This window comes from Canis lupus, chromosome 26 (genome assembly GCF_011100685.1).
Source record: "Canis lupus familiaris isolate Mischka breed German Shepherd chromosome 26, alternate assembly UU_Cfam_GSD_1.0, whole genome shotgun sequence".
Classification (NCBI taxonomy): Eukaryota; Metazoa; Chordata; class Mammalia; order Carnivora; family Canidae; genus Canis; species Canis lupus.
In genome coordinates, this window is record NC_049247.1 from 7,285,849 (window position 1) to 7,312,167 (window position 26,319).

General features: G+C 39.9%; 1 protein-coding gene across 19 annotated transcripts in view; it reads left to right on the forward strand.

Annotated features, from left to right (window-relative positions):
* Positions 1-26,319, forward strand: part of CLIP1 (CAP-Gly domain containing linker protein 1) — a 124,192-nt gene that overhangs the window by 91,870 nt on the left and 6,003 nt on the right. For 18 of the 19 annotated variants that reach the window (XR_005379127.1, XM_038574921.1, XM_038574927.1 and 15 more), the window contains 2 exons: positions 4,418-4,538; positions 20,984-21,036. Coding sequence is in view for 18 of the 19 variants with exons in the window: in XM_038574921.1 (XP_038430849.1) it covers positions 4,418-4,538; positions 20,984-21,036 (174 nt within the window). In the remaining variant the exon portion in view is untranslated. Of the gene's footprint in view, positions 1-512; positions 625-4,417; positions 4,539-20,983; positions 21,037-26,319 lie in introns of those variants that run through there. The other variant, XM_038574933.1, reaches the window with a different exon arrangement.

Consider the following 26,319-nt stretch of genomic DNA (forward strand, 5'->3'; position numbering starts at 1 on the left):
ATACTTGATACTTTTCTAGACGATGTTTATTTTATTTTTTTAAATTTTTATTTATTTATGATAGTCACAGAGAGAGAGAGAGAGAAAGAGAGAGAGAGAGAGGAGCAGAGACATAGGCAGAGGGAGAAGCAGGCTCCATGCACCGGGAGCCTGACGTGGGATTTGATCCCGGGTCTCCAGGATCGCGCCCTGGGCCAAAGGCAGGCGCTAAACCGCTGCGCCACCCAGGGATCCCCTAGACGATGTTTAGACAGATCCCACTACTTCTGTTCACATACACAGATTTCTCAGTTTATAGTTGTGCTCGTGGACATCAGGAAGAGCTTGCATTTCTTGGCCTTCTTAAGCTACATCACAGAGAGAGAAAGGTCACATGATGGGAAACAGAGACACCATCAGCTCCAAGAGGGTAGCCCCAGGTCCGGTTTGGGAATCTCCCCTGTGATACAAGTAATTAGGCTGACCTAGAGAGTTTGGAGCACTGTTGACTTTAGTTCATTTGTGTCACACAGGCAGCTGGTGAGGGAGGATCTGAGGAGCAGAAGATTCCTTAACCAACCTCCCACTGCCATAATCCCACCTTTGAGCTCTCTGGGCCATACTAGGTAATGGAGGGGCAGGGCCAGCATGGACCTAGCCAAGAGAGTTCTTGGGACTTTGATAAAACTCTTTCCTACAGGATTATTCAGGAGTCTCTCGTAATGGTCATTGCATCAGTCTAGTATTAAAGCATCCACCGTCCCTATTAGATCTCTGTGTCATGTCACCCACTTCCAATTAGTATGGGGTGGTTTTACCTCTGTTACGAGAATGTTTTGTGCTTTTCTTTGAATGATTCCATTGAACAATAAAAGCTTAGCCTCCTGGCTATGGACACAGAGGATCATGAGCAAAAGACTGTGGCCCATGCCGCTGCCTCTCTAATCTTGGCCTGTCCTACTCCCTGGAGCCATTGTCCCCGCATCTCTGACCACCAAGGAGGGGAGTAGCTTGGCTGAGGAGGAGTCAGGACCATCAGGCAGACAGCCTGTGCTGCTTTTGCTTCTCCACCTTTTTTCTGGCCTACCAGGCCTGGGGGAATCACCCCTTCTGTTGGTAATCTGGCACACCGTGGCTAGGGTTCTTTAGCAGGAGGGCAGAGCAGTAGGAGACACCAGGGACAGGCTTCAGAAGCTGGTGGAGGGAGTAGGAGGAGTAGGTTGAAAGCCCCTGCCCCCAGTGACTCTGTTCCCTGCCCTAGACTTGGCCACATTTCAGGGACCATCTAAAATAAATATACTACATAATGGGAATGGGGATCATGCTTCTCAAAAAAAAAAAAGGCAGGGGGGCAGTCATTTTACCATTCTTTCATTCCTCAGGACTCAAAGCTAGAGAATGAGCTGCTGATTGTTTCTCTGTGGTTCAGCATGTATATGGGGCACTCTGTGTCCTTTAGAACTTCCCTGGTATCTCCCCTAGGTTGACAGGATTTCAATTCCTGGAGGAAAATGGACACCAGTTTAGACACTGGAGTTCTAACTGGAACTACCTCCTACGGAATATTGCCCTTGGTGCTGGAAACCAGAGCTTGTAGCTAAGTGTTCTTTCTATGCTATTTACTAGACTGATTTTAGAAAAACTTGGTTTAGGTTAGCCAGCTCCTATTATCAGATGGAGTGAGGAAATAAAATGTTTTCTCTCTGACATATAATTTTGAATATTAGGGAAAATGATATAAGTAGCTTAATTATTGTATTTAGTCACCTGGCACAGTAATAAATCTAGTATAGATTTAGCATGGCAATTAATAGATTTATAATAGGCTTATAAGTACAGTGTTTGCAAGTCAATGTGAACAATATGTATTTGCCTCTCCATTTGTGTGTTTTTTTTTAAGATTTTATTTATTCATTCATGAGAGACAGAGAGAGGCAGAGATATAGGTAGAGGGAGAAGCAGGCTCCCTGCACGGAACCTGATGTGGGGCTTAATCCCAGGACCCTGGGATCGTGCCCTGAACCAAAGGCAGATGCTTAATCACTGAGCCACCCAGGTGCCCCTCCCTCTCAGTTTTTTTTTTTAATTTTTATTTATTTATGATAGTCACACAGAGAGAGAGAGAGAGGCAGAGACACAGGCAGAGGGAGAAGCAGGCTCCATGCACCGGGAGCCCGATGTGGGATTCGATCCCGGGTCTCCAGGATCGCGCCCCAAGCCAAAGGCAGGCGCCAAACCGCTGCGCCACCCAGGGATCCCATCCCTCTCAGTTTTAAAACTGAGATAGTCTTCTGTCATGTAGAAAGAAAGGTAGCTTTAAAAATTGTTAGAAATACTTGTAGGTATTTTCAGTATTATTCCCTAGAGTATTTCTGGAAATTGAGCTGTGAGAGCCTCCTCTATGAAATGCATGTACCCTGCTACACTCTAAAGAAAAATGGAAAGGTGTTTCTATATTCGAATCACGAGTGAGGTCCATCACCAGTTTTAACTCCAGTTCTCTTGCTTCTACAACTTACTGGCTTTATGATTTGGGGAAAATCTCTTACTTCCCTGAGCTTCAGTTTTCTCATCTTTAAAATATAAATAATATTGGCCTCATTGGGGTTTGAGGACTGACTGAGAAAATGTTCATGAAAGCATTTTATCGATTTTACATTGAACAAATATTGCTTTTTTAGATCAATACTTTAGGACATTTTGAAATTTCTTTGACTCATTTTAATTTTCTTTAGTGTGGGCCTTTAATTAATTAATTAATTTATTTATTTATTAAATTTTTTTTAGCATGGGCCTTTAATAGAAACCACGGATTTAAAAAGCCATTAAGGGGTGCCTGGGTGGCTCAGTCAGTTAGGCATCCAACTTTTAATCTCAGCTCAGGTCTTGATCTCAAGGTCATGAGTTCAAAACCTGCACTGGGCTCCATGCATGGTATGGAGCTTACTTAATAATAATAATAATAATAATAATAATAATAATAAACCATTAAAAGATGAAAATCTTTAAGAGACCAAGAGCAGTCACCAACATATCACTGACAGGCTACTCAGATGCTGAGACCAAATAGCTCCTAAGGAAGACAGTGACCACCTAGGAATAAAAGATTTGACTTACGATGATTTCATCCTAAGTAAAATCTTCAGATTTGTCAAGAATTGATGGACTTTGGCCAGAAGGTGAACTTGAGCTGTAGTTGTAGAGTGTGTATGTGTGTGTGTTTGTGTGTGTGTGTGTATCCATAATTAAAATCAACCCTCCTAGCTTTTGAATGACTGGAAGCAAAGATTACTTCTCTGTTTTTCTTCACTTGCTAAGTAGATGTCTCTGTAAAACACCTAATTTAACGTGCTAGCAGAATTTCTGTGTAGATTTCTTCCCCTAAATCTTACCCCAGTATGCATATTATAGGTGGATGGAGAATTAAAACTCAAACTGAAGATGCCAGGCATTGCCACCCATTAGACAATTGAAGTTAAAAATAGATATGTTCCTGCATCAGCAGATGGATTCATACCCAGAGGACTTGATTCAGGATTCAGCCATGTATGACAGCTTCCTAAATGGAGTTGAGCCAACACAGACTTAAATCTCATAGTGGCATCAAAACCTTCTCTGACAGAAAACTAAAATCCAGTGATCAGATAAAGTATTTTCAATATCTATGTGTAAAGGATGAGAATTTGAGATGTGTATTTTGTATAATTTTAATTGTCAAGATGTTTAATAAGTGTACTTACCCTGTTCACATTCTGTATGCTGATGTTCATGATACAGGTCCGCAGGCTATCTTTTTATTTGCTACTTTTAATTACAACTCAGCATTGTGGAAAGAATACAGTCAAAATGAAACACCTGTTATGTAACTGGAAAGCCTCATTTCCTTTGGGCATTTCACCTCAAGAGGCGTCCTAAAAATATCTTCAAATTCACGCCAGCACTTGACTCTAACAGATACTGGCAAATGGGACCATTAGATTTTTATTTCTGCCAGAAAAAAAGCCAGATTATGGATCTGTGCAGTCAGAACAGAGTACCTTGGCTTTATCAGCATACTGGGTTTTAGCATAATTTTCTAGTGGAAATAGTCCTTAAAGATGAGAGGACTGACCATTTCGCTTGTCATTTATTTTACAGTAGCATTGCTCTTTGTATGGGGAATGTTGAGAAGTGGGTGAGTGTGGGTGGAGAGAGGGTGGGATGTAGTGTTTATCAGGCTTAAAAAAACCATGTAATGATTGTGGGTGGCAGTCCTCCTCCGGAGAGGTGAGAGCCATTCAGCCCCTTCGTCCAGAGATACTGTGGCCTCCTGTTGTTATAGATCCCATTGGGCACGTGACCCAGATATATTTTCCTCAGTGCTGTGGAGCTGGTTGTCTCCCACAGTTTCCTTGCCTGTCTTGTTTCTATGGTAACCCTGCACTCACTGTCCTTGCAGAGAAACCCTCAGGCAGGCATCAGCTCAGAAGTCCCAGCAGCTTTCGGCTTTGCAAGAAGAGAACGTGAAACTTGCTGAGGAGCTGGGGAGAACCAGGGACGAAGTCACGGGTCATCAGAAGGTCAGTGGGTCCGGGGTGGGGAAGGGTGGGCAGAGGTGAGGGGACGTGCCCAGCTCTGCCATGCTCCCATCTGCTGTTGTTGGCAGGATGCTCGGAGGCCCCTCCATGTGGTTGGCTCATTCCGAATTGGATTTCAAGTTGCCTGTGTGATGTCTCCTTGCTTTCAAGTGTGCTGCTGTAGGACTTAGGATAGGAGTTGACAGATTCTTTAAAAAAAAAAAAAAAAAAAAAACCAAAAATCCCAGTAGCAACACAGGGAACTTGTAAGGAAGTGGAAAATAAGACCTCTGTTAGGCAATCTCATAGCAATGCATTTAAATAGAAAGGAACAATATCTTCTCCCTACTATTGCCTGGATTCCAAAATTACTTTTCTCCTAAGATTCTTTGTTTTTTTCTTTCATCAGAATTGGCTTGAAGGAATCAAATTCCCAGGATGAGGGTTTGGTGTGGGGGTTGGCAGCTGTTTTTAAATAGAACCCTCCTTTTCTTTAAAAAAAATTTTTTTAAAAGCATTTCCTAATGGAACTGTGTATGTCTGTGCAGTTGTGTGCGTTGACATGCGGTATGTCACCTGGAATGGGCTAACCACAACCGATTTGCTTCATACTTAAATCACAAAGATTTCTGATAAGTTTATTAAGTAGTGAAACAAAACTGATTTTAAAGAATGCTGTACGCTGCTTTTTATTCTTTCTTAGTTGAATCAAAGTGGTAAATTGTCAGTCACATCTGGCCTCAGCAGAATCTTAAAATGAGATTTTTAAGAGAATTTTACTGTGTGGTCATTAATTCTTGCTTTATACTTTAAGAGAATTTTTTTTCCCCCAGCATACTTTGCAAAGATTAATTCTCAGGATGGAGTCATTTGCAGGTAATTATATTGAGAACCCAATGACATGGTGCAGTTTGTGATGAAAACACTTTTTGGAGAGTTGATTTCCGATATTAAAGTATTAAAGTCTTCATTCAAAAAAAAAAAATCTTCATTCTAGCTTTCCATGATATTTCTCACGAAAGAAATGCCACATCTCTCCAGACTCCAGGATGGCAATGATGCTTTGGTGATATTAGCTCACGTTTACTGGCTCTTACACTGTGACAAGCACAAATAAATGATAGCTGTCCTATCATTTAATCTTTACAATAATTCTAGGAAATGGCTCACTCTGTCATTATTTCTACTTGTAAGAGAAGAAATAGGTACATAAAGATAGTAATTTGCTCACCCTCAGTCAGGGACTAGTGTCACGAAATGTTTGCCATCTTCTGATTTGGATCAGGGAAAGTTAACTTAAATAAAGCCTTATCCTTTGGGGAGAACCTGGAGTTCGTGAAAAATAGGAGCCCTTTGACCAGATGAGATCTTTTTTTTTTTTCTTGGCACAAACTAGAGCTTGTAGAGCACTGCTTAGTTCTCTCACTGTGTCTGTAAGTTCTTGAAAGAGAAGGATCTCTAAGAGGTGTCTCACCTGACTTCATGGAACATCTCTGGTAGAGCAGACTCCAGACGTGGGAGGAACACGGAGGGATCATCCTCTCCTCTCATGTTGCGACCTTAACTGGACGGTTGATTGTATTTCTTGCTTCTTCCGGTCACTCAGAACTGGAAAGCAGTGGAAGGGAGGCAACCTTCCTCTGGGATGGGAAGGCAGGGCTCCCTCCCTCCCATGCTCTTCTCTTGCATGTTGGCATTTGAATTGCCTTCCTTTTGAAAAGGTTTTGTCACTAGAAATTTGAAAGTCAGTGACTTCAAAGGGTGTTACAGAACAGCTCGTGCAAGGATCAAATAAGAAAAGTGACTTCTCTTTAAAGGACAGGTTGTGGGATCCCTGGGTGGCGCAGCGGTTTGGCGCCTGCCTTTGGCCCAGCGCGTGATCCTGGAGACCCGGGATCAAATCCCACATCGGGCTCCCGGTGCATGGAGCCTGCTTCTCCCTCTGCCTATGTCTCTGCCTCTCTCTCTCTCTCTCTCTCTCTCTCTCTACCTCTCTCTGTGACTATCATAAAAAAAAAAAAAAAAAAATTTAAAGGACAGGTTGTTAGGCCCTTACTAGTTCTGTGTTTTATTCAGGAGAGAAAGGAGTATGAACTAGATAATAGGCTTCAATGGTAGAACTTGTTAACAATGATGTTGATTACCAAGGAGGATTATGGGTAATTCTTCCCCTGAAATAAACACAAATATAAATAAATACACACACATATATATAGTGTCTGTGTATATTTATTTCAAAAGAATGGAGAGAATCACCCATCTAAAATAATTTAGAAGCAACATTAGTCTACAGAAGACTGATTAATTCATTGGCTCTGTTACTCTTACTGTGTAATCTTCAGGAATTTAGAGTACGGCTTACTTCTGTAAAATCGCAAATTTCACTTTATTGTAGTCATGCCAAATTATTGACCAACTATGTTTAGAAATATACTACAGAGCCACCATGTTTGGCAGAAACTCTCTTTTTAAAAAAAGAGAATTTTAATTGTATTCCTACAGAAACATTACTTTCTATACTGAAGACAGTGGAGATGAAGTTGATAGGGCATGGGTAAATACCAACCCAGGACTTGAGTTCTATCCTGATTGCTTTATTTAGTGGCATTGTAATTCACGGAGCATTTATGGAGCTGATGGCTTTATCTGTTTCACAGAATCTTCACAGAATCTGTTTCACAGAGGACATGCCTCTGAGATAGGAAGATTATTTTGTAGACAAGGGGAGGCCCAAAAGTGGACCAATATGCCAAGGACACACAGGCATTGGAGCCAAAACCTGTACTAATGGCAGACTAACTCGGAAGCCTGTTTCCCTGCTCCTAGCTTATGCTGAGAATAAAACTTACTTTTACTTACTTCATAATTATTACTGTTAAGATGAAAAAAAAAGAAAAACTTGTGAGCTAGGAATGTAGCGGGTGGGGGTCAAGCAATTGAGAAATGCACTCTCAATTTTTTTTTTCTGCTTCAAATATTTATTTTGCTTAGAAAGCCCAAATCACTTGCATCTTCAGCATCTCACTGGGATTACTTCTTTCACAATGAGGGCTATTTGATTTCCTGTTTGTCAATTGGATGTGAGGTCATTTATTGAAATAAAAGAATCCCTGCCTCCTTGAGACAGTGATTTTATAGAACATACTCTCTTTTTATCAATTAAAGAAAATGTAGGATATTCTGATATTAGGAGGGGTGATCATGAGCAGGACTGGTTGGTCAAAGTTGAGGAGTGGTGTTCATTTCTGCTTTTTGATAGGAATTCTCGTCTGACTTGATTGACTAATGGGCATCGTGCACCCCCATGAAGAAGTATTCTAACAGTTGGAAGGACTCCTCTATTTGTTCCTAGTTCTCTGGAACAGAGCTGGCAAAGCCAGAAACAAAACCCACGTGTCTGCATTCTTTTTTGTCTGCTCTCCCCATCAGACATTCTCCTTTCCAAAGGGAATTGTGGAAGTTGCCTTTCCCAAGTGGAGTACTTATTTTAGGGGCACAGAGGAGCAAAATCCAGGGTCAGTTGGGACTGAGAGAGGCTTGATTTATCTAGCATCAACTGTGACAGAAATCTCTACAGACAGTCAACAGAGTGCCCTGTCTTTGAAAAAGGAATATATTAGATTGAACCATATGAAATTGCTTTTGTTTTGCAATTTCGTATTGTTCAGCCTCATGGTTAGCATAACTTACCTCTTCTTGATAACTGACAATTATGAAAATTGTCACATAATTGCCATTGTCTGTTGGCAGTACTTCACTTTCCTGCCTGATGGCCTGACTGGTTTCATGCTGCTTCAGGTTTTGTATGTGTAAATGCATGTAACAAACTTTACTGTTTTAGCCATTTTATAGTATATAATTCGGTGGCATTTGGCACATTCACCATGCAGTGCAGTCATCACCTCTGTCTAGTTCCAGAACATTTTCATCACCCCAAAAGGAGACCCTATGCCCATTGAAGTCGTTACTTGCCATCACTCCCTTCTCCTCACCCTGGCAAACCACTAATCTATTTTTTGTCTCTGTGGATTTGCCTGTTCTGGATGTTTCATACAAATGGACTCATAGGGACACCTGGATGGCTCAGTGGTTGAGCGTCTGCCTTTGGCTCAGGTCATGATCCTGGGGTCCTGAGATTGAGTCGTTCATCAGGCTCCCTGAAGGAAGCCTGCTTCTCCCTTCACCTATGTCTCTGCCTCTTCCTCTGTGTCATAAATAAATAAACGAACAAACAGACTCATAAAACATGTGACCTTTTGTGACCAGCTTCTTTAATTCAGCATCATGTTTTCAGGGTTCTTCCGTGTTCTGGCAGGTGTCAGTGCTTGCCTCCTTTTCATGGCTGAATGGCATTTTATTGAGTGCATCACATTTTGTTTATGCATCTGCTCCAAGCGTTTTAGGGCTCCTTTCTCAATTCAGACCCTGATAAGGGTCCCTCCCAAAGTCTGTCTGCATCGCTGCCTGTAGCTGTGAAGCTTGATTGACACTTTGGATCTTCTGTGGGATGTGAAATCATCATTTTCTTAAATAGTGGTTCCTTTATTTTTTTATTTTTATTTTAGAGAGCACACACGTGTGTGAGTGCGGAGGAGAGAGGGGCAGAGGTAGAGAGAGACTCAGGTAGACTCCCTGCTAGACACCTCTTAAAAGTGGTTCTAAATCTTGCCATTCTGTTCATTCACATTTATAGCCCTGTCTTCTTTACTTCCAAACTTTTAAAAGGCATATTTTCTGCTTTTAATTTCACCTCCCGTTTTCTCCCCGATCCCTTGAAATCTGCTCCTTGCCACCACCAGTGTACTATTGAAATGACTCTTGCTTGAGTCATAGCTCACCTTATGATTGCACAAGTGCATGGCTTCCTTTCCATCCTCTGAATATTTGGCACTGCCACCTACATTTTTGACTTTCCTCCTTTGACACCTTCCATGCTGTTGGCTCATGTTTTTCCCATCACACCTGGTCAGCTGCCATTCACATGTCCACTTTGCCATCTCCTCTCCCCCTGTCCCCACATGGTAAATGTCTCCTCACCATCAGAGGCCCATCCTCCAGCCTCAGGGCTCCCTGCTTCCTGCTCTGTGTTCATGTAGTAGTCTCTACAGCTCCCTGTCACACTCAGAATGCAGTGTTGTGGCTGTTGCTTATGCTTCTCCCCACACAGGCTGTGAGATGGTGGGAATCCCAGTGCATGGTACGTAGGTTTGAATGAATGAGCGAATGATTAAATGCACACCTCATTTTTAGCCAGGGCCTCAGGATATAGAAATCTTGACTACTCTTTCTACTTCTTCACATGATTTCAGTTACTTCCAGTGTCACAGTTTTGTTACAGAGTTGTGGTTACCAGAAACCTGGTCACCAAATGAGCAAAGTGTGTGCCTCTGTGTGGATAGCATCCAGTGCAAAATGAGGAAGGGTCATATAGCTTCAAGATTAATGGAAATGATACAGAGCATTATTTCCTATAAAACTAATCATCATAATATGAGTTTTCCTATAGAAATAGTCACCTTAAGTAGTTACTTTTGAAACGTCTGATAGATTATTTCCAAAGCCCACACGTATTCCCCCTTGTAAGGACTGCAGATACATTGTACTGTCACCATGGGAACAGTGCTGATTTCTCCCCCTAACCCCCTTCCCAGTTATTTGCAAAATGAGGTTACATTTTTGTTTGTAAAAACTGGACAGGGATTAGATCTCAATAACTGTACTTTATCAACACTTCTTTCTGACAGAGGTTATATTATAGCAAATGCAGTCTACAAAAAATTGGGACTACCATCTAGATTAATTTATGAATAATTGTCTGCAAATTTTTTAAGATTTATTTATTCATGAGACACACACACACACACATACACACACACAGAGGCACAGACACAGGCAGAAGGAGAAGCAGGCTCCATGCAGGGAGCCCGACGTGGGAATCAGTCCTGGGTCTCCAGGATCACACCCTGGGCTGAAGGCAGCGCTAAACCCCTGAGCCACCCCGGCTGCCCTGCAAATGTTAAATAAGCCTAGATTCACAGATAGGAATGTTTAGAAAGGGAAAACTATTTTTTAAGTAAACTCTACTGCCCAGCATGGGGCTCTAACACATGACCCCAAGATCAAGAGTTGCATGCTCTACCAACTGAACCTGCCAGGTGCCCCAAGGCAACACTTGTTTTTAACTTGTCATATTTTATTTTGGAAAACAGTGTACATTAGCCATTGTAATTTTAATCTGGGCTCGGAGACTTCCAGACAAGTAGGGCTGAGTGAAGCTGATCACAGAATCTTTCTTCTTCAATACCTAATGAAGAGAACACACTTTCCTGATTATTTTGGGGGGGGGGGGTAGACTCTAGGAAAATCCAGTAAAGCCAATTGGCTTCATGCTGTAAATATTAAAATTGACAACCAAGAAAAGAAACAAGATTTTGGTTTGACTCTTGACGCTGTTCCCAGTAGTAAGAGAAAAGAAAATCCTGATTTTTTTTTTTTAAAGAGAGAACACATGAGAAGAAGGGATGAGGGGCAGAAGGAGAGGGAGAATCCCAAGTAGGCCCAATACCCAGCGCAGAGCTCGACATAGGGCTTGATCTCACAACCTCAAGATCATGACCTAAGCCAAAATCAAAAGTTGAATGCTCAACCAACTGAGCCACCCATGTGCCCCCAAATCCTGAGAATTTTTACTCTCCCATCCTTGTGCCAAATCCAGTTTAGGGAAAATGAGATTGAAGAGGTGAATGAATAGCCTGGAGAAAAGTCACAGAAGAATCTTTGAGACTAGAAGCCCTTTTTGACCATCTCAGGATTTTACTAGCAGCAGAAAGAATTGCTGATTGTCATTTTCCATAGCTAATCAGCAGAGTGGCTTAAGTAAAAAGGATGGTGGGGGAGAGTCCTATACATTCACAAGTGAGCAGTCCAGGTGAGTCCTCTACTTCAAGAATGTTCTCAGGGAACCTTGCCCTTTCTTTCTGCTCTGCTGCTACCCTTAGCACATACATGTCATTCTCTTGGTCACCAGGGCTCTTTTACCTCCAGTCATTGTGAAACTTTCCAGGAGGAAGTAGAGGAGGTATGAAGTGGGGAAAGGCAGGAAGGCCTTCTCTTTATATGGGTTTGTCTTTTAATTTGGAGAGGAAAATTCCTATCTCTGTAATAGTGTCGTGTAACCACCTCCAGCCATAAATGAGGCTGCATTCCCTTCTCTGTGAAGGGAAGGCAGCAGAGGAGGTGAGACTAGATGTTGAAAAAGACAGTTTCATAGTATCTGCCTGAGACTGAAGCCTGAGGACATATTCTTGCAGGAATAGAATTACCTTTGTTCCAGAGGGGGCATGAAAAGAAAAATCCATGAAAAAGACCTCCAACAGATTCTGTACATCTCCTTAAAAGCGTTCCCTCCAGCCTTGTCCTCGGCCCTCCAGCTACAGAAATGTGTAGACTATGGTGCTCAGTTTTCCAGTGGTACCTTGGAGATGAAGATTAAAGGTCTCAGATAAACTAGGATGGATATCAGGGAAAATGAATATATCACATGTGAACAAACATAAGGTCTAGGTAGAGCTGCCCATAGTAAGATGAACACTTGAATGCCTCTTGTTCCAAAGGAAGAAAAAAAAAAATGGAACATAGGAATCCAAAGAAAGATGAGGAATTCAGGCCATGAGAAAGCAATACCCAAAGTGGAATATTGCTTTGTGTTATATAAAAACTTCAGTGACTTAAATGAAGCAAGTGCTCAAAGGATGATAAATGACACAAGTGGAACAGAAAAAGTGAAGAGTTAAGGAAATAAGGGAAGACCAAAACAGCACCATGTCAAGACTCCTAAATAAATAAGAAACAGAAAGGAGTCAAATGAACATTTCTAAATATCTAAAGGAAAGTCTAGAGCTAGTCATAATAAAGAGGGAAACAAAGATATTGAAGAATTAGAGGAAAGATAATAGCCTTGGAGGACAGAGAGAATCTTAATGAGTATAATTAGCATCCCTGAAGTAAGGAATTCAACAAATGTGACAGAAATGTTAGGAGATACAATAAGGAAATTTCCCCTAAGTGAGGAACCGAGTCTGCATTTAGGAAGGACATAGTAGGTTGTATGGAAGCTCAGTTAGGGAACCCAGAGTGGGTGGTGGCGGAGGCAGTCGTGGTGGTGGAGGGGGAGGATATTGATTCAAAGCAATGGACACCAAAAAATACAGTGGTTATTAATGAAATTCAGGAATATAAGAGAATTCTTGAGGTGCCCAGGCAGAAAAAGCATATTCCTTATAAAAAAGTAAAAAAATAAAAACCAATCCACTGCAGCCACATTTAATGGCAGAAAACTGTGCCAACACTGTTCCCAAAGTTCTAAAGCACAGAAAATGTAATCAGAAGTGTCATATCCTGGCAGTTACTACACAGATAAGACAGATGTTTTCAAAAATCATCTGGAAAAATAATCATTGAAGAACTTAGAAGCAGTAGCATCTGTGAGTTCTTCTGGAAAGTAAGCTGCTTGCTGATAAAATCTGGCCATAAATCAAAATTCAGGACTTAGCTAAAGAGAAATTGTGGCAAAAGGGCTAGTACTGGTGTGAGCACTAAATGCAAGTAAATAGACAACTCAGCTAATAGCTCAGGGAGTTACAGATACAGAATAGAATCATGTTTAACCTTTATTTGGAAGTGATTTCAAACTTTGCAAAAATCATAAAAATAGAACATAGAATGGGATCCCTGGGTGGCGCAGCGGTTTGGCGCCTGCCTTTGGCCCAGGGCGCGATCCTGGAGACCCGGGATCAAATCCCACGTCGGGCTCCCGGTGCATGGAGCCTGCTTCTCCCTCTCCCTCTGCCTATGTCTCTGCCTCTCTCTCTCACTGTGTGCCTATCATAAAAAAAAAAAAAAAAAATAGAACATAGAATACTTATATACTTGTAAGGTCTTGTTTTTACCTAACCACAGTGCAGTTACCAAAATCAGGAAGTTTTAACACTATTATCTAATATACAAACCATATTCCTATGTAGGCCATTGTCCCAATAAATGTCCTTTATAGTTCTCTCCTCATCCCCATTTGGTTCAGGATCCAACCCAGGATCATGCATTTCATTCACTGACTCCAGTCTCTCTTGTTTTCTTTATCTGAAATGTTTCTGCCTTTCTTTGTCTCTTATGACTTTTTTTTTAATTAAAGAACAAGACGATGTATAAAATACTTAATTTGGGGTTTGTGTGAGTTTAATCATAATAGTTATGCATTTTTAGCAGGTATATAATTGATGTATCCTTCCAAGAGGCGTGTGATGTTGCTTTATCCCATTTATTGATGATGTTAATTTTAGTAACTGAGTTTAAAACATTTGCAAAGTAAAAAAAAAAAAAAGGAAAAAGAGAAACATAAACAAATATACAGAGAGAATATGACTAACAAATTGAGGTAACAGAGTGGAAAGAAAGTGGAAGAAAACAACAAAGAATAAAATTCAGAGACTAAGTTGACACATATATGCACTATATAAAGAACCACTTCACGTGTATTGGCCTCACTGTCCCAGTCCCTCGCCCTATGGCCACACAATCAACAACATTCTTGACAACCATCATATCTATTTATTTATCTATTTTGTGGTTACAACAGATTTTCAGGATACTAGGTTTAACATACAGAAGTCAAATCACATTTTTATATATCAGCAGTGAACAAGTGGAATTTGAAATTGAAAACATACTATTTACATAAACACCCCCCCCCCCCAAAGAAATACTTAGGTAAAAAACAAAATATGTACAGCATTTGAGGAAAAAACTTAAAGAACTGTGATGAGCAAAATCAAGGAAGAACTAAATAAATGGAGAGATATGCCATGTACATGGATAGAAAGACTCAATATTGTCAAGATGTTGGCTCTTCCGAACATGATCTATAAATTTTACACAATCCCAATCAAAATTCCCGGCAAATTATTTTATAGATATTGAGAAACTGATTCTGTAGTTTATATGAAGAGGTGAAACACCCCCAAAGAACCAACTCGATATTGAAGAAGAGCAACAAAGTTGAAGGATTGACACTACCTGACTTCAAGACTTAGAATAAAGCAATGGTAATCAAAACAGTGTGGAATTGAGAAAATAATAGACAAATGGAGCAATGGAACGGAGGGCTCAGAAATCAACTCCTATAAATATAAGCAACCAATCTTTGACAAAAGAGGAAAGACAATACAATGGAGCAAAGATTATTTTTTCAAGAGATGGTGCTGTAACTAATGGACATCCACATGTAAAAAAGCAAATCAAGACACAAATGTTACATCTTTTGTGAAAATTAGGTATAAATGGATCATAGACCTAAATGTAAAATGTGCAACTATAAAACTCTTAGGAAATAAAGTCAGGGCAGGGATCCCTGGGTGGCTCAGCGGTGTAGCACCTGCCTTTGGCCCAGGGCGTGATCCTGGAATCCTGGGATCGAGTCCCACATCAGGCTCCCTGCCTGGAGCCTGCTTCTCCCTCTGCCTGTGTCTCTGCCTCTCTCTCTCTCTCTCTCTCTCTCTCTCTCTGTGTGTGTCTTTCATGAATAAATAAGTAAATAAATAAATAAAATCTTAAAAAAAAAAAAAAGTCAGGGAAAACCTAAATGACCATGAGCACAGTGGTAACTTTTAGGTACAAGACCACCAAAAGCTTGGTCCACAAAAAAGAATCAATAAGCTGAACTGTATTAAAGTTAAAAACTTTTGCTCTATGAAAGACAATGTGAAAAGAGAATGAGAAGACAAGCCACAGACTTTGAAAAAGTATTTATAAAGAATACATCTGATGAAGGACTATTCCTCAAAATATACAAAGAACTCTTAAAGCTTAACAATAAGAAAATGAATAACCCAATTACAAAATGTACAAAAGTCCTAAATAGACACCTCACCAAAGAAGACATGTAGATGGAAATTAGCATATGCAAAGTTGCTGAACATCATGTCATTAGGGAATTGTGAATTATTTTTTTTTTAAGATTTTATTTATTCATGGGAGGCACAGAGAGAGAGGCAGAGACACAGGCAGAAGGAGAAGCAGGCTCCATGCAGGGAATCTGATGTGGGACTCGATCCTGGGACTCTAGGATCACACCCTGGGCCAAAGGCAGGTGCTCAACCGCTGAGTCACCCAGGTGTCCCAGGAATTGTGAATTAACAATGAGATAATATGATACAACTATAAGGATGGCCAAACTCTCAAACCTTTGGCATTACAAATACTGGTGAAATTGTGGAGGAACAGTAACTCTCATTCATTGCTAGTGGCAGTGCAAAATGGTACAGCTTGCTTTGGGAGACAGTTCAGCAGTTTCTAATAAAGTAAACATACTCTTACAATAAGATCCAGGAGTTGTGCTCCTTGGTATCTACCCAAATTCACTAAAAACTTAAATCCACACAAAAGCTTGTGCATAGGTATTTATGGCAGATTTATTCACAGTTGCCAAAACTTGGAAACAACCAAGATGTCCCTCAGTAGGTGAGTGAATAAATAAACTGTGGTCATCCAGATGATGGAATGTTACTCAGCCTATCACACCATGAAGCTGTGAGGAGGAACATAGGAACATTAAATACATATTACTAAGTGAAAGAAGCTGATTTGAAAAGGCTACATACTGTATGGTTCCAAAGATAAGACATTCTGGAAAAGGGAGAAATATGGAGACAAAAAGATAGTGGTTGTGGGAGGGGTAAAGGGGGAAAGGAATGATGAATAGGTAGACTACCAAGGATTTTTAGTGCAGTGACACTATTTTGGTCATACTGCAATGGTGGATACATGTCTTTATACATTCATCAAAACTCACAGAATGTACACCATCAAGAGGGAACCTAATGTAAACTGTGAACTTTGATAATGATGCGTAAGTATAGGTTTAGATTTTGTAACAAATGTTACTACTGTGGTGTGGGATGTTAATAGTGTGGGAAGTTGTGCATGTGTGGGGACAGGGAGTGTCTGGGAAATATCTATACTTTCTGTTTACTTTTGCTGTGAACTTAAAACTCTCTAAAACATAAAATTTGGGCAGCTCCGGTGGCTCAGCGGTTTAGTACTGCCTTTAGCCCGGGGCGTTATCCTGGAGACCCGATCAAGTCCCACATTGGGATTGGGATCCCTGCATGGAGCTTGCTTCTCCCTCTGCTTGTGTGTCTGCCCCCCTCTCTGTCTCTCTCATGAATAAATAAAAAATCTTTAAAAAAAAATAAATAAAATTTATTCAAAAAATTTTTACCCATGATAACGTTAATATACGTGAATTAACACTGATTAAGAGAGTGTTGGTAGAGGTTGGCAGAATGAATATTTTTAAATGATGATCTAACTACATGCTATTTGTTAGAGACACAGCTTAGATTCAAAGACACAAATGGGTTCAAAGTAAAAGGAATGGAATAGATATTCCCTGCCAATAGTAACCAAAAGCAAGTTGGAGTGACTATGCTAATATCAGACCAAATAGGCTTTTAAGACAAAAATTGTTACTAGAGACAGACATTTCATAATGTTAAAACATTTAAGAAAATGTAACAATTATAAACATATATGCACCAAATAATAGAGCCCCAAAATATGCAAAGCAAAAATTGTTAGAATTAAAGGAAGAAATAGACAATTCCACAGTAATAGTTCGAGACTTCAATACCCTATTTCACTAATAGAACAACTAGAGAGAAGATCAACAGGAAACAAAGACTTGGACACTATGAATCAGCTAGACCTAACAGTCATCTAGAGCACTCCACCCAACAGGAACAGAATATGCATTCTTCTCAGGTGCACATGGAACATTGTCCAAGATAGACCATAGAATAGTCTCAAAGGATTGAAATCAGGTGAAGTATATTTTCTGACCACAGTAGATTAAAACTAAATTGTGACACAAGCATCTCAAGTGTTTTTGTTTTTTTAAGATTTTATTTATTCATGACAAAGGCAGAGACATAGAGGGAGAAGCGGGCTCCCTGTGGGGAGCCTGATGCGGAACTCAATCTCAGGACCTTGGGATCATGCCCTGAGCTGAAGGCAGACACTCAACCACTGAGCCACCAAGGCGTCCCAAGTATCTCAAGTGTTCTAATTTACATTTCCCTGTTGACTAATGATGTTGAGCATCTTTTCATGTGCTTATTGGACTTTTATATCTCTTCTTTGGTCAAGCATCTGTTCAGATCTTTTGGCCCATTAAAAAAAAAATTATTTATTCTAGGTGGGAAGGGGCAGAGGAAGTGGGAGAGAGAGAGTTCCAAGCAGGCTCCACACTGAGTGTGGAGCCTGACAACGGGGCTGTATCCCAGAACCCTGAGATCATGACTTAAGCTGAAACCAAGAGTCAGACAGATTCTCAATTGCCTATGCCACCCAGCTGTCCCTCTTTTGCCCATTTTTAAATTTGGTTGTTTGCATATTATTGAGTTGTGAGTGTTCTTAAGTTCCGGATACAAGTCCTTTATTACATTGTATTTTGCAAGTGTTTTCTCTCCGTCTGTGGCTTGTCTTTATACTCTTAACAGTATCTTTTGAAGACCAGTTTTATTTTTTTAAGAAGACTTTATTAACACCTTAGTGGTTAATCACCTGACTGTGACTAAGTTTCTTTTAATTTCATTCATTCATTCATTCATTCATTCATTCATAGAGACACAGAGAGAGGCAGAGGCACAGGCAGAGGGAGAAGCAGGCTCCATGCAGAGAGCCTGACATGGGACTCGATCCAGGGTCTTCAGGATCACGCCCTGGGCTGCAGGCGGCGCCAAACCGCTGCGCCACCGGGGCTGCCCTGAATACCAGTTTTAAATCAAGCCCACTGACAGGGTTTAGAAACAATACTCCAATCTCAGTGAGTACACTTAGCACCTAGATTTTGTTTTTTAAAGATTTTTACTTTATTCATTCATGAGAGACACAGATAGAGGCAGAGCCTCAGGCAGAGGGGGAAGCACGCTCCCTGTAGCAAGTCTGATGCAGGACTCGATCCCAGGACTCCAGGATCACAACCTGAGCCAAAGGCAGACAGATGTTCAACCACTGAGCCACCCAGGCGTCCTTAGATTTTGATTTTAACTGTACTTCTTCACTTCAAAGATTCTTAGATAAATGGTTGATTCCAAGATTGGGACAGAGAGAGTACAAGATGATCCTGGAATATCCTATATACCAGAAAGCAAGGAAGTGCTTAAAGAATACTAGAGATTAGTCAAAAGCACATCATAATTTTGTTGAAGGGGCTTCCACTGACCAAATCTCAGATAATTTGAACATCAAAAGAAATATTGATAGTAATGGGAGTATAGTCTATTCAGTAACATAAGAAACCATGATCTATCATAGAAACACAAAAAATGGAGGAAAAACAAAGGCCCTTTCTTAGGGGGAAATGACAACTAGTAAATAGGTGAAATGATGGAATTAGAAAATCACTATTGGGTAACCATGGGTAGTCTTTATTTAGGGAAGAATCATCAATTGGTGCTAAAAGAAATGGATTGAAATTTTGCTGAGGAGAAGGATGCTTACACATTTTCAAAGTATCTCTTCACAAAATACTTATTAATTACAAAGAAAAAAGTAATACCTTTATGGTGAAGAAACATGGAAGATGCTTCCTCAACCAAGAGATCAAAGTTACCCTCACTGGAAGACAACATTGTTTGCTTCTTGATCCCTATTGAGAAGGACACAGGATTTGTTCTGTGGCGTTCCGGCCAAAAAGTGCATGGTCTGACTCCTCTCAAATGGAAACATCAGGTGAATCCAAATTGACGTTGTGTTGGCTTGTGTCCCTCAAAAATGTCAAGGTCACAAAAGATAAGGAAAGAACGAGGAATCAGAATCAAGAAATAGAACTACCAAATGAACTTGTCAACCTGGATTTGGTCCTTGAGCAAGAGAAGGAAGAAACATTGTCTCCTGTAAAGACAACTATACCATAAGTACTCCAAACTTCTGTTCCGTGGAAATTCAGGCACAATGCACCCTCCAAGAAAGAGGGAGAATCTCTGCATACGTGTTCTTTAGTGTGTTGAGTTATTTTTCACATGTTGATTAATAATTTGTATTTTCTCTGTTGTAAATTGTCTTTATCCATTTATCTTAATTGTAGGTACGTCTCAGTACCTACTTTTAATTATAAAACAACTTCCTTGGTTAAAAAATATAAACTGTATAAAAGGATGTAAAGGAAAAAAAAAGAAAGCCCCTCTCATCTCCACATCCCACTCTCCAGATGTTCTCCCTCTTATTTTAGTTTTTAAAGTTTGTCTCCCACCCTTTTTCCTTTCTTTCACTCTTTAAAAATTTCTAAATTTTTTTTTAAAGATTGTATTTATTATTCATGAGAGAGACACAGAGAGAGAGAGAGGCAGGCTCCATGTAGGGAGTCTGATGCGGGACTTGATCCCGGGACTCCAGGATCACGCCCTGGGTCGAAGGCAGGCGCTAAACCGCTGAGCCACCTAGGGATCCCCTAAATATTTTTAATGAATTTTCATACAGCAAAAGCATACATCTTTAATGGACTAGTAAAGCAGAATTTACATTGGAAAAACTGAGTGTTTAACCTTGATAGATTTTGTGATAAACGTAATTTTATGTTCAAAACATGTTTATGTATATTTAAGAACTTTGCTGTGAAGACCTCATATCAAAGCATATACATAACATAAGAGATACAAAATCAGAAATCAGACCATAGCTATATACAGTGAGCTAATAACTTCAATTCTGGGCTGTTGGAAACCATTCCAGTCTTTGGATTATCCTTTGATTTTGGGGGGAAAACCCCACAAAGGAGTATTTTCACCCCTCAGTTTTATTTCAATTTCAATATAAAGTTGGTATTTTAGATCATAAACATTGCGTGGTCAGACCTGGAGGATAGGGGTAAGTCTTCTCTCACAGGATTAACTAACTGAATCCTTTGTTTTTTATCCTTCATAGAAAATAGGATTTTAGGACTAAATGGCCACTAGAAATTCTCTTCTAATCTCCTTGTTTTGTAGGTGAGAAACCAATGCCTGGAACATGGAAGGCATGAAATGAGGCCAATGCAGGATAAACAGCCTGTTCCTAGCCTCCCATGAGTTAGTAACACTTGATCTCTGTGATTTCAGTGAAGGAGCCAGAATGTTATCAGTGAAGCTTTCGCTCATTTAAGAAATGAATGAAACATTTATCAAATGTTGAAGATACGGCATGTACTTAGGAAGGGGAGTCATTCGGGTCATAAACGTTTGTAAATTAACAACTGTGCATAATGTAGTAACCACTGCTCTTTTTTCATTGCTAGTGAGGAAGACCTATTGTTTTAGCTGTCCTGGAGCGTGGAAATGTGGCATGTGAGATGAGAAATAGACCTCTCTGTGGACTTTTGTAATGAACTGAACTTTTTTGTGTGTGTTTTTTTCCAGCTAGAAGAAGAGAGATCTGTGCTCAATAATCAGTTGTTAGAAATGAAAAAGAGGTAGGCTTTCTTTTTTGTGTTTATTGTTGTGTGTGTGTGTATGTAATTAGGAAAATATCAGAATGTAATGTGTACAGTGACTTGTAGAAAACATGCCAGCTGCTTATATTCAGAAAATTAGATTGTGATAGTTTGGTTCTCATCATTGATAAATGATAAAAATGTATTTGCAAAAGTTATAGTATTAGTTACCAAGACAAAGAATAGGTTACTTTTAAAGCCTCATTTAGTTGCATTTATTCAGAAGTGTTCTAAGATCAGATCATCTCATTATACTGCTGTTACCTCCTCATTTTCAGGAACTAAAACATCTTTAGTTTTACATACAGTAATTGGTCTGCACATAAATACTGATTGCGTTATACAAAAAGCTTAACTTTTCTATCATTATGTGTTAGCATCAATTTGAATATTTCTGTTTTTCTAAAGAAGAGCTTTATTATTTGTTCTTTCATGATAATCAAATGATATTTGAATGGAAACCTTCCAGAACTTTTGAGTAATGATAAACTGACCCAGAGAAATAACTGTTTAGAAGCCTGATGCTTCTGTATCCTGACAGTCTTTGTGTGCTCTTTTATTTTTTATTTTTAAAAATTTTATTTATCTATTTATAGAGACACAGAGAGAGGGGCAGAGGCACAGGCAGAGGGAGAAGCAGGCTCCATGCAGGGAGCCTAATGTGGGACTCGATCCAGGGTCCCCAGGATCAAGCCCCGGGCTGCAGGCGGCACTAAACCGCTGCGCCACCGGGGCTGCCCTGTGTGCTCTTTTAAAAGAACTTGCAGTTTGTGTCTAGAGAAGTTCTGTGCTTTATGCTGCATGCCAAGCAGATGTGGTGTATACTCTTACTGAGAACTCTTGCCTGTGTGGTTCTGAGTAGATGGGCATCACAACGGGCACATACTTTTTTTTTTTTTTTTAATGAAAGCAAAGCCAAGAGTTATTCTAAAAATAACTCTTTAAGAATAGCTTAATCAAGAATTTGTCCATGCTCTTGCAGAGTGTTTTATTATTTCTTGTCAGGAAGGAGGAAGTTTCTCACTGACCACTGACACATGTATTTTACTCTGGCAGTGTTTCCTCCTGCCAGCAGGGCGGTTGCTTAGTTGCTGAGGGCTTTATTCAGCCCACAGAGATACGGGATCCAGAGGCTACATCCTAAGAGACGCTAGGCCTCAGTCCAGGGGTGCCTTTCCTCCTTTCTTTTTTAAATTATCAAATACTTAGAGTCATTCTTCTGTAAAATTTTGCACCAGAATACACACATGTTCCCCCAGCATCCCCACCCCAAGACAGCTAAGTGTTCTTCAGGTGACCATGAGCTGTGGGGACTGCTCTGCCATGCATGCCTTCCCCCAGCACCTGTATACTGTCAGCCCCAGCTCTGCCTGGGTGGGGCTCGGAATATTTGATTTCACACAGATAAGGCTCTGTTTCTTTAAAGAGAGCCTCCCCATGCAATTATCAAGGGTGTGTGAAAAAATTAATAGGGCTTATTCCTGTGACATTTTAGCAAGAGAGCATATGAAAATGGGCTGGTTTAAGTAAGCAAGTACTGGCATTATCCCTTGGTATTCGTAATTCACAAACACAATCTCAAAACAGCCCAGTGAAATAAATGGTGGGGCTTGCATTTACAAATGATGAAACTGAAGCCCAAAATGTTAGGCAGCTTAGCCAAGAACTCAGAGGCAGGCATAAGATGCAGATTTTTTTCTCACTGTACATTTATTTATTTATTGTTACTTTTATTATTGTTTTTTAGAATACAACTTCTGTGCTTCATTAGTCTTTACTATGTGACTTTAGATTACATGCCTTTGAAAATGTGAACCAGGCATGGGATTTTTTTTTCATGGCTTAGGGAGATAGAACAAGTTTGAGTGCTTGTTAAAGCCGCTTCTTACCAGCTTTGCTCCCATTTTAAGTCCTGGATGAATTTAGGAGACTGTCTCCTGAAAATTACCCTTTTTATCAATGAATGCAGATTTTAAAGATGGTTATTTTTTTCTGAAAGTGAAAATTTTAAAGACCTAGCCTCTCTTATTTAGCACTGCTCTTTTGTCAAATTAATCCTCACGGAAAATGATGTCTAAATCTGAATGCAAATATTTTTTAGCTAATAATTGGGCCCTTAAATGCTCTCTAAAAGTCAGTTTGATAGCAGATTCATATGTAGGTCTGTGTCTTGTAATAGTTAAGTAAATTTAGCATGGAGTACTAAAAAGAATTTGATATTCCCTTAATTTAAAAGTCTGGAAAGTACTTAAATCATAAAAGTATATGCAACATAGTTGTTCATGCAAGAACTGAGATCTTTGTCAAGAGTTTGATTTAGAAGTGATCATTGAACCTACATAGTCAAGACAGTATCTAATGTGTCATTCAAATGGTCATTATATTGAAATGCAGAACTTAGCCCTGACCTGTCAGCATAAACTACTTACTATTTGGGAGTAACATTGTCCTGTATTTGCCATTGCTTTTCTTGTATCTGAACATTGAATTGCAAGTGACATATAGTAAAGGTTTTTCTCCTAATGAAAAATGTAATCATTATTTCGGAAACTAATTCCCAAGTTAGGCAGACCTCTTTTCAAAACAGACTCCAGGGTAGCTGACAGAGCAGAGCCACCCTTGAATGGCTCTGCCAGGAGTGGGGAGGTGTGACCCTCCGTCCACTAAGCCTACAGCAGGTGTGGGAACTTGTTTGGCTCCCCTCCATTCTCTAGGCTTTGTGATGTCCACATAGGGACTTGAGAGCTCCAATCTCTGACGTAGACTCTTTGGAGTCAGAATTAATTCTGTTAGTGTAAATGCAGGATAAATGTCAGGAATGGAAACTGGTGGGCGATAACCATCTAAGATACCAAATCTGAAGAGGTCCCATACTGCTTCGGCTCATGAAGCTCACTGTGGGTTGCTGACTGTCTGACTGTCTCGAGCTTGCGCTACTTACCAATGCTCATTTCACCCTCTCTTTTCCCTTCCCTACTCCTGCTTCCTTTGCTCTATCTGTGTGTCTTTAATGGTAAGACTAAAGAAAGTCTATCCACGTTATAATAAATAAATTTCATATATTTTTAGTAAAACAAATTGTTGTATATATTTTTTGGCTGCCTTTGTCCCTCTGTCTTGCTTTTGTTTTGTAAAATATTCTCAGCAGTACACACACACACACACAAACACACACACACACACACACACACACGCTGTTTTGATACCTACATACGACAAAGAACTTCAGCGCAAATTTAGCTCTCCTTAACTGTACCTGCATTTCTTTTCATGTTTCTAATATTTGGTTCTTGTTATCTTGCATTTTTAAAGCTTGCCCAGTAACACTTTAAGGTATTTGCTTCATTACTAGAATTTATTTCTTAAGTAAGTAGTAAGGAAAGAATCTGGGTAATATGTTCCCCTTGGGGGAAAGATTTCTGGCCCCCGTAGCTGTTTTCTCATGTTTCTCTTCCCTTCTTGATACTTTCAGTAACTCCGAGTCAGTCTCGCCAGCATGGCTTAAAAGTAACAGAGGTCCTCCCCCAGTCAGTGTGGTTTGTGACTCAGATGTCAGTAATGTTGGCATAAATGATTTAAATTAGTCCCTCTTGGTTTGCACAGTAGGATTAGGGCTTAGAAATAGCCTAAGAAGCCAGCAGTGAAGATCTGCCACAAAGATGAGCTGCCAAAGGCTATTTGTCCTGTCATTTGATATATAAATCATGAAGCAGATCACTTTCTTAACCATGTGTCTTTTGATAACTTGTACAAGAAACTTTCTGCTTGCCATCTTCTTAGAAAGCAGCCTCCCTTAGGAGTTGTGTGTATGTGATAAGCAGGCAGCGGTTCCCCATACCTTTTTCCTTCTGCCAGCTGGTGGTGTCTTTATCCTTCTCTAACACAAAGACCCCATGGGATTTTGCCTACCTAGAGTTCTGGTAGTTAACTTTGCTTTTTTTGTTTGTTTGTTTTTTGGTTTTTGTTTTGTTTTGTTTTGTTTTGTTTTTTTGGTAGTTAACTTTGTTCAATAACCCCCAAGTCCTGGTATTTTCCAGTAAGAACATTAAAACTGCATTTTGCAAATTTGAGTTGGATATATAACCAGTGAAGCTCTTGAAATAGATTTTGCAATAGAATAAACTACCAAATAAATTTAATTGAAACTTCAGGAGCCCTGGATTTTTTGGATAACTTTGGATAACATCAGATATTTACTTTCCAGGTGGAAGAAGTGCCTGTACATTCCTTCCATTAATATGCTTTGTTTTAACTTAAACAAGATCCTATTTCCTAGCAAGGTGCTACTCACTTAGTGATTTAACACCATCAATACCTACCCCCTTCTCCAGTGTTCATATCATGCTTGGGTGTTGAATTCAAGAAATTTCTGTAAGTCTCAGATTCTTTTCTTACTACTTATCATTCTGGAGTGTAAGTGTAAGCCACACAACGAGATAAATACAACACTGAAATTTTCATCTTTGTGTAAAATTTCAATTGACCATAAATCATGAGAATTCTGTAATTCGCGTGCCGGATATCTTGGGTCTCACTAACCAAACATACATTCTGCCATTTCTAACCTGGGCCTGTTTCCAGTTCTTCCTGTCAGTTCTAAAACAGACTGAACCATGCGCATTCATGCAGTTCCTTCTTCTAGAACTGGGAGCGATTTGACTTCTTGTTGAAGTTTTGATGGTCATCTACAGTAAATGCAGTGCTGTATAGGTTGAATGGCCTGAGGGCTAGCTAAGACTTTTTTTTTTTTGTCCGGTCATATTTCCCCCAAAATATTTTTGTGACACAAGGGCTTTTTCCCTCTTGTTTCACACTGCATGCACTTTTTTAAGCCTTTCTATTTTAAAATTTTATATTCACAGAAGAGTTGCAGAGGCAGTACAGAGAGTCCCCAAATACCCTTCACCCTGTGTCCCCTGAAACACACATTGTACATTCCTTGGTACATTTGTCAACATTGAGAAAGCACCATTGACTCAGTATGCTTAGCTAGACTGTAGATGTTATTCAGATTGTCCCAGTTTTCCCATTAATGTCTTTTTTCCTCTTCTGGAATTCAGCCTACGAAGCCACATTTCAATTCAGTGGTCATGTTTCCCCAGTCTCCTCTGGTCTGTGACAGGTCCTCAGTCTTTCCTTGTCTTTCGTGACTTTGGCACTTTTGAATGCATGTAATTTTTACAACAAAAATTTGAATACATACACATATAAATATAAACACACAGTAGCCTGCCCTTTGGGTTTGTGTCTATTGTGTCTTGC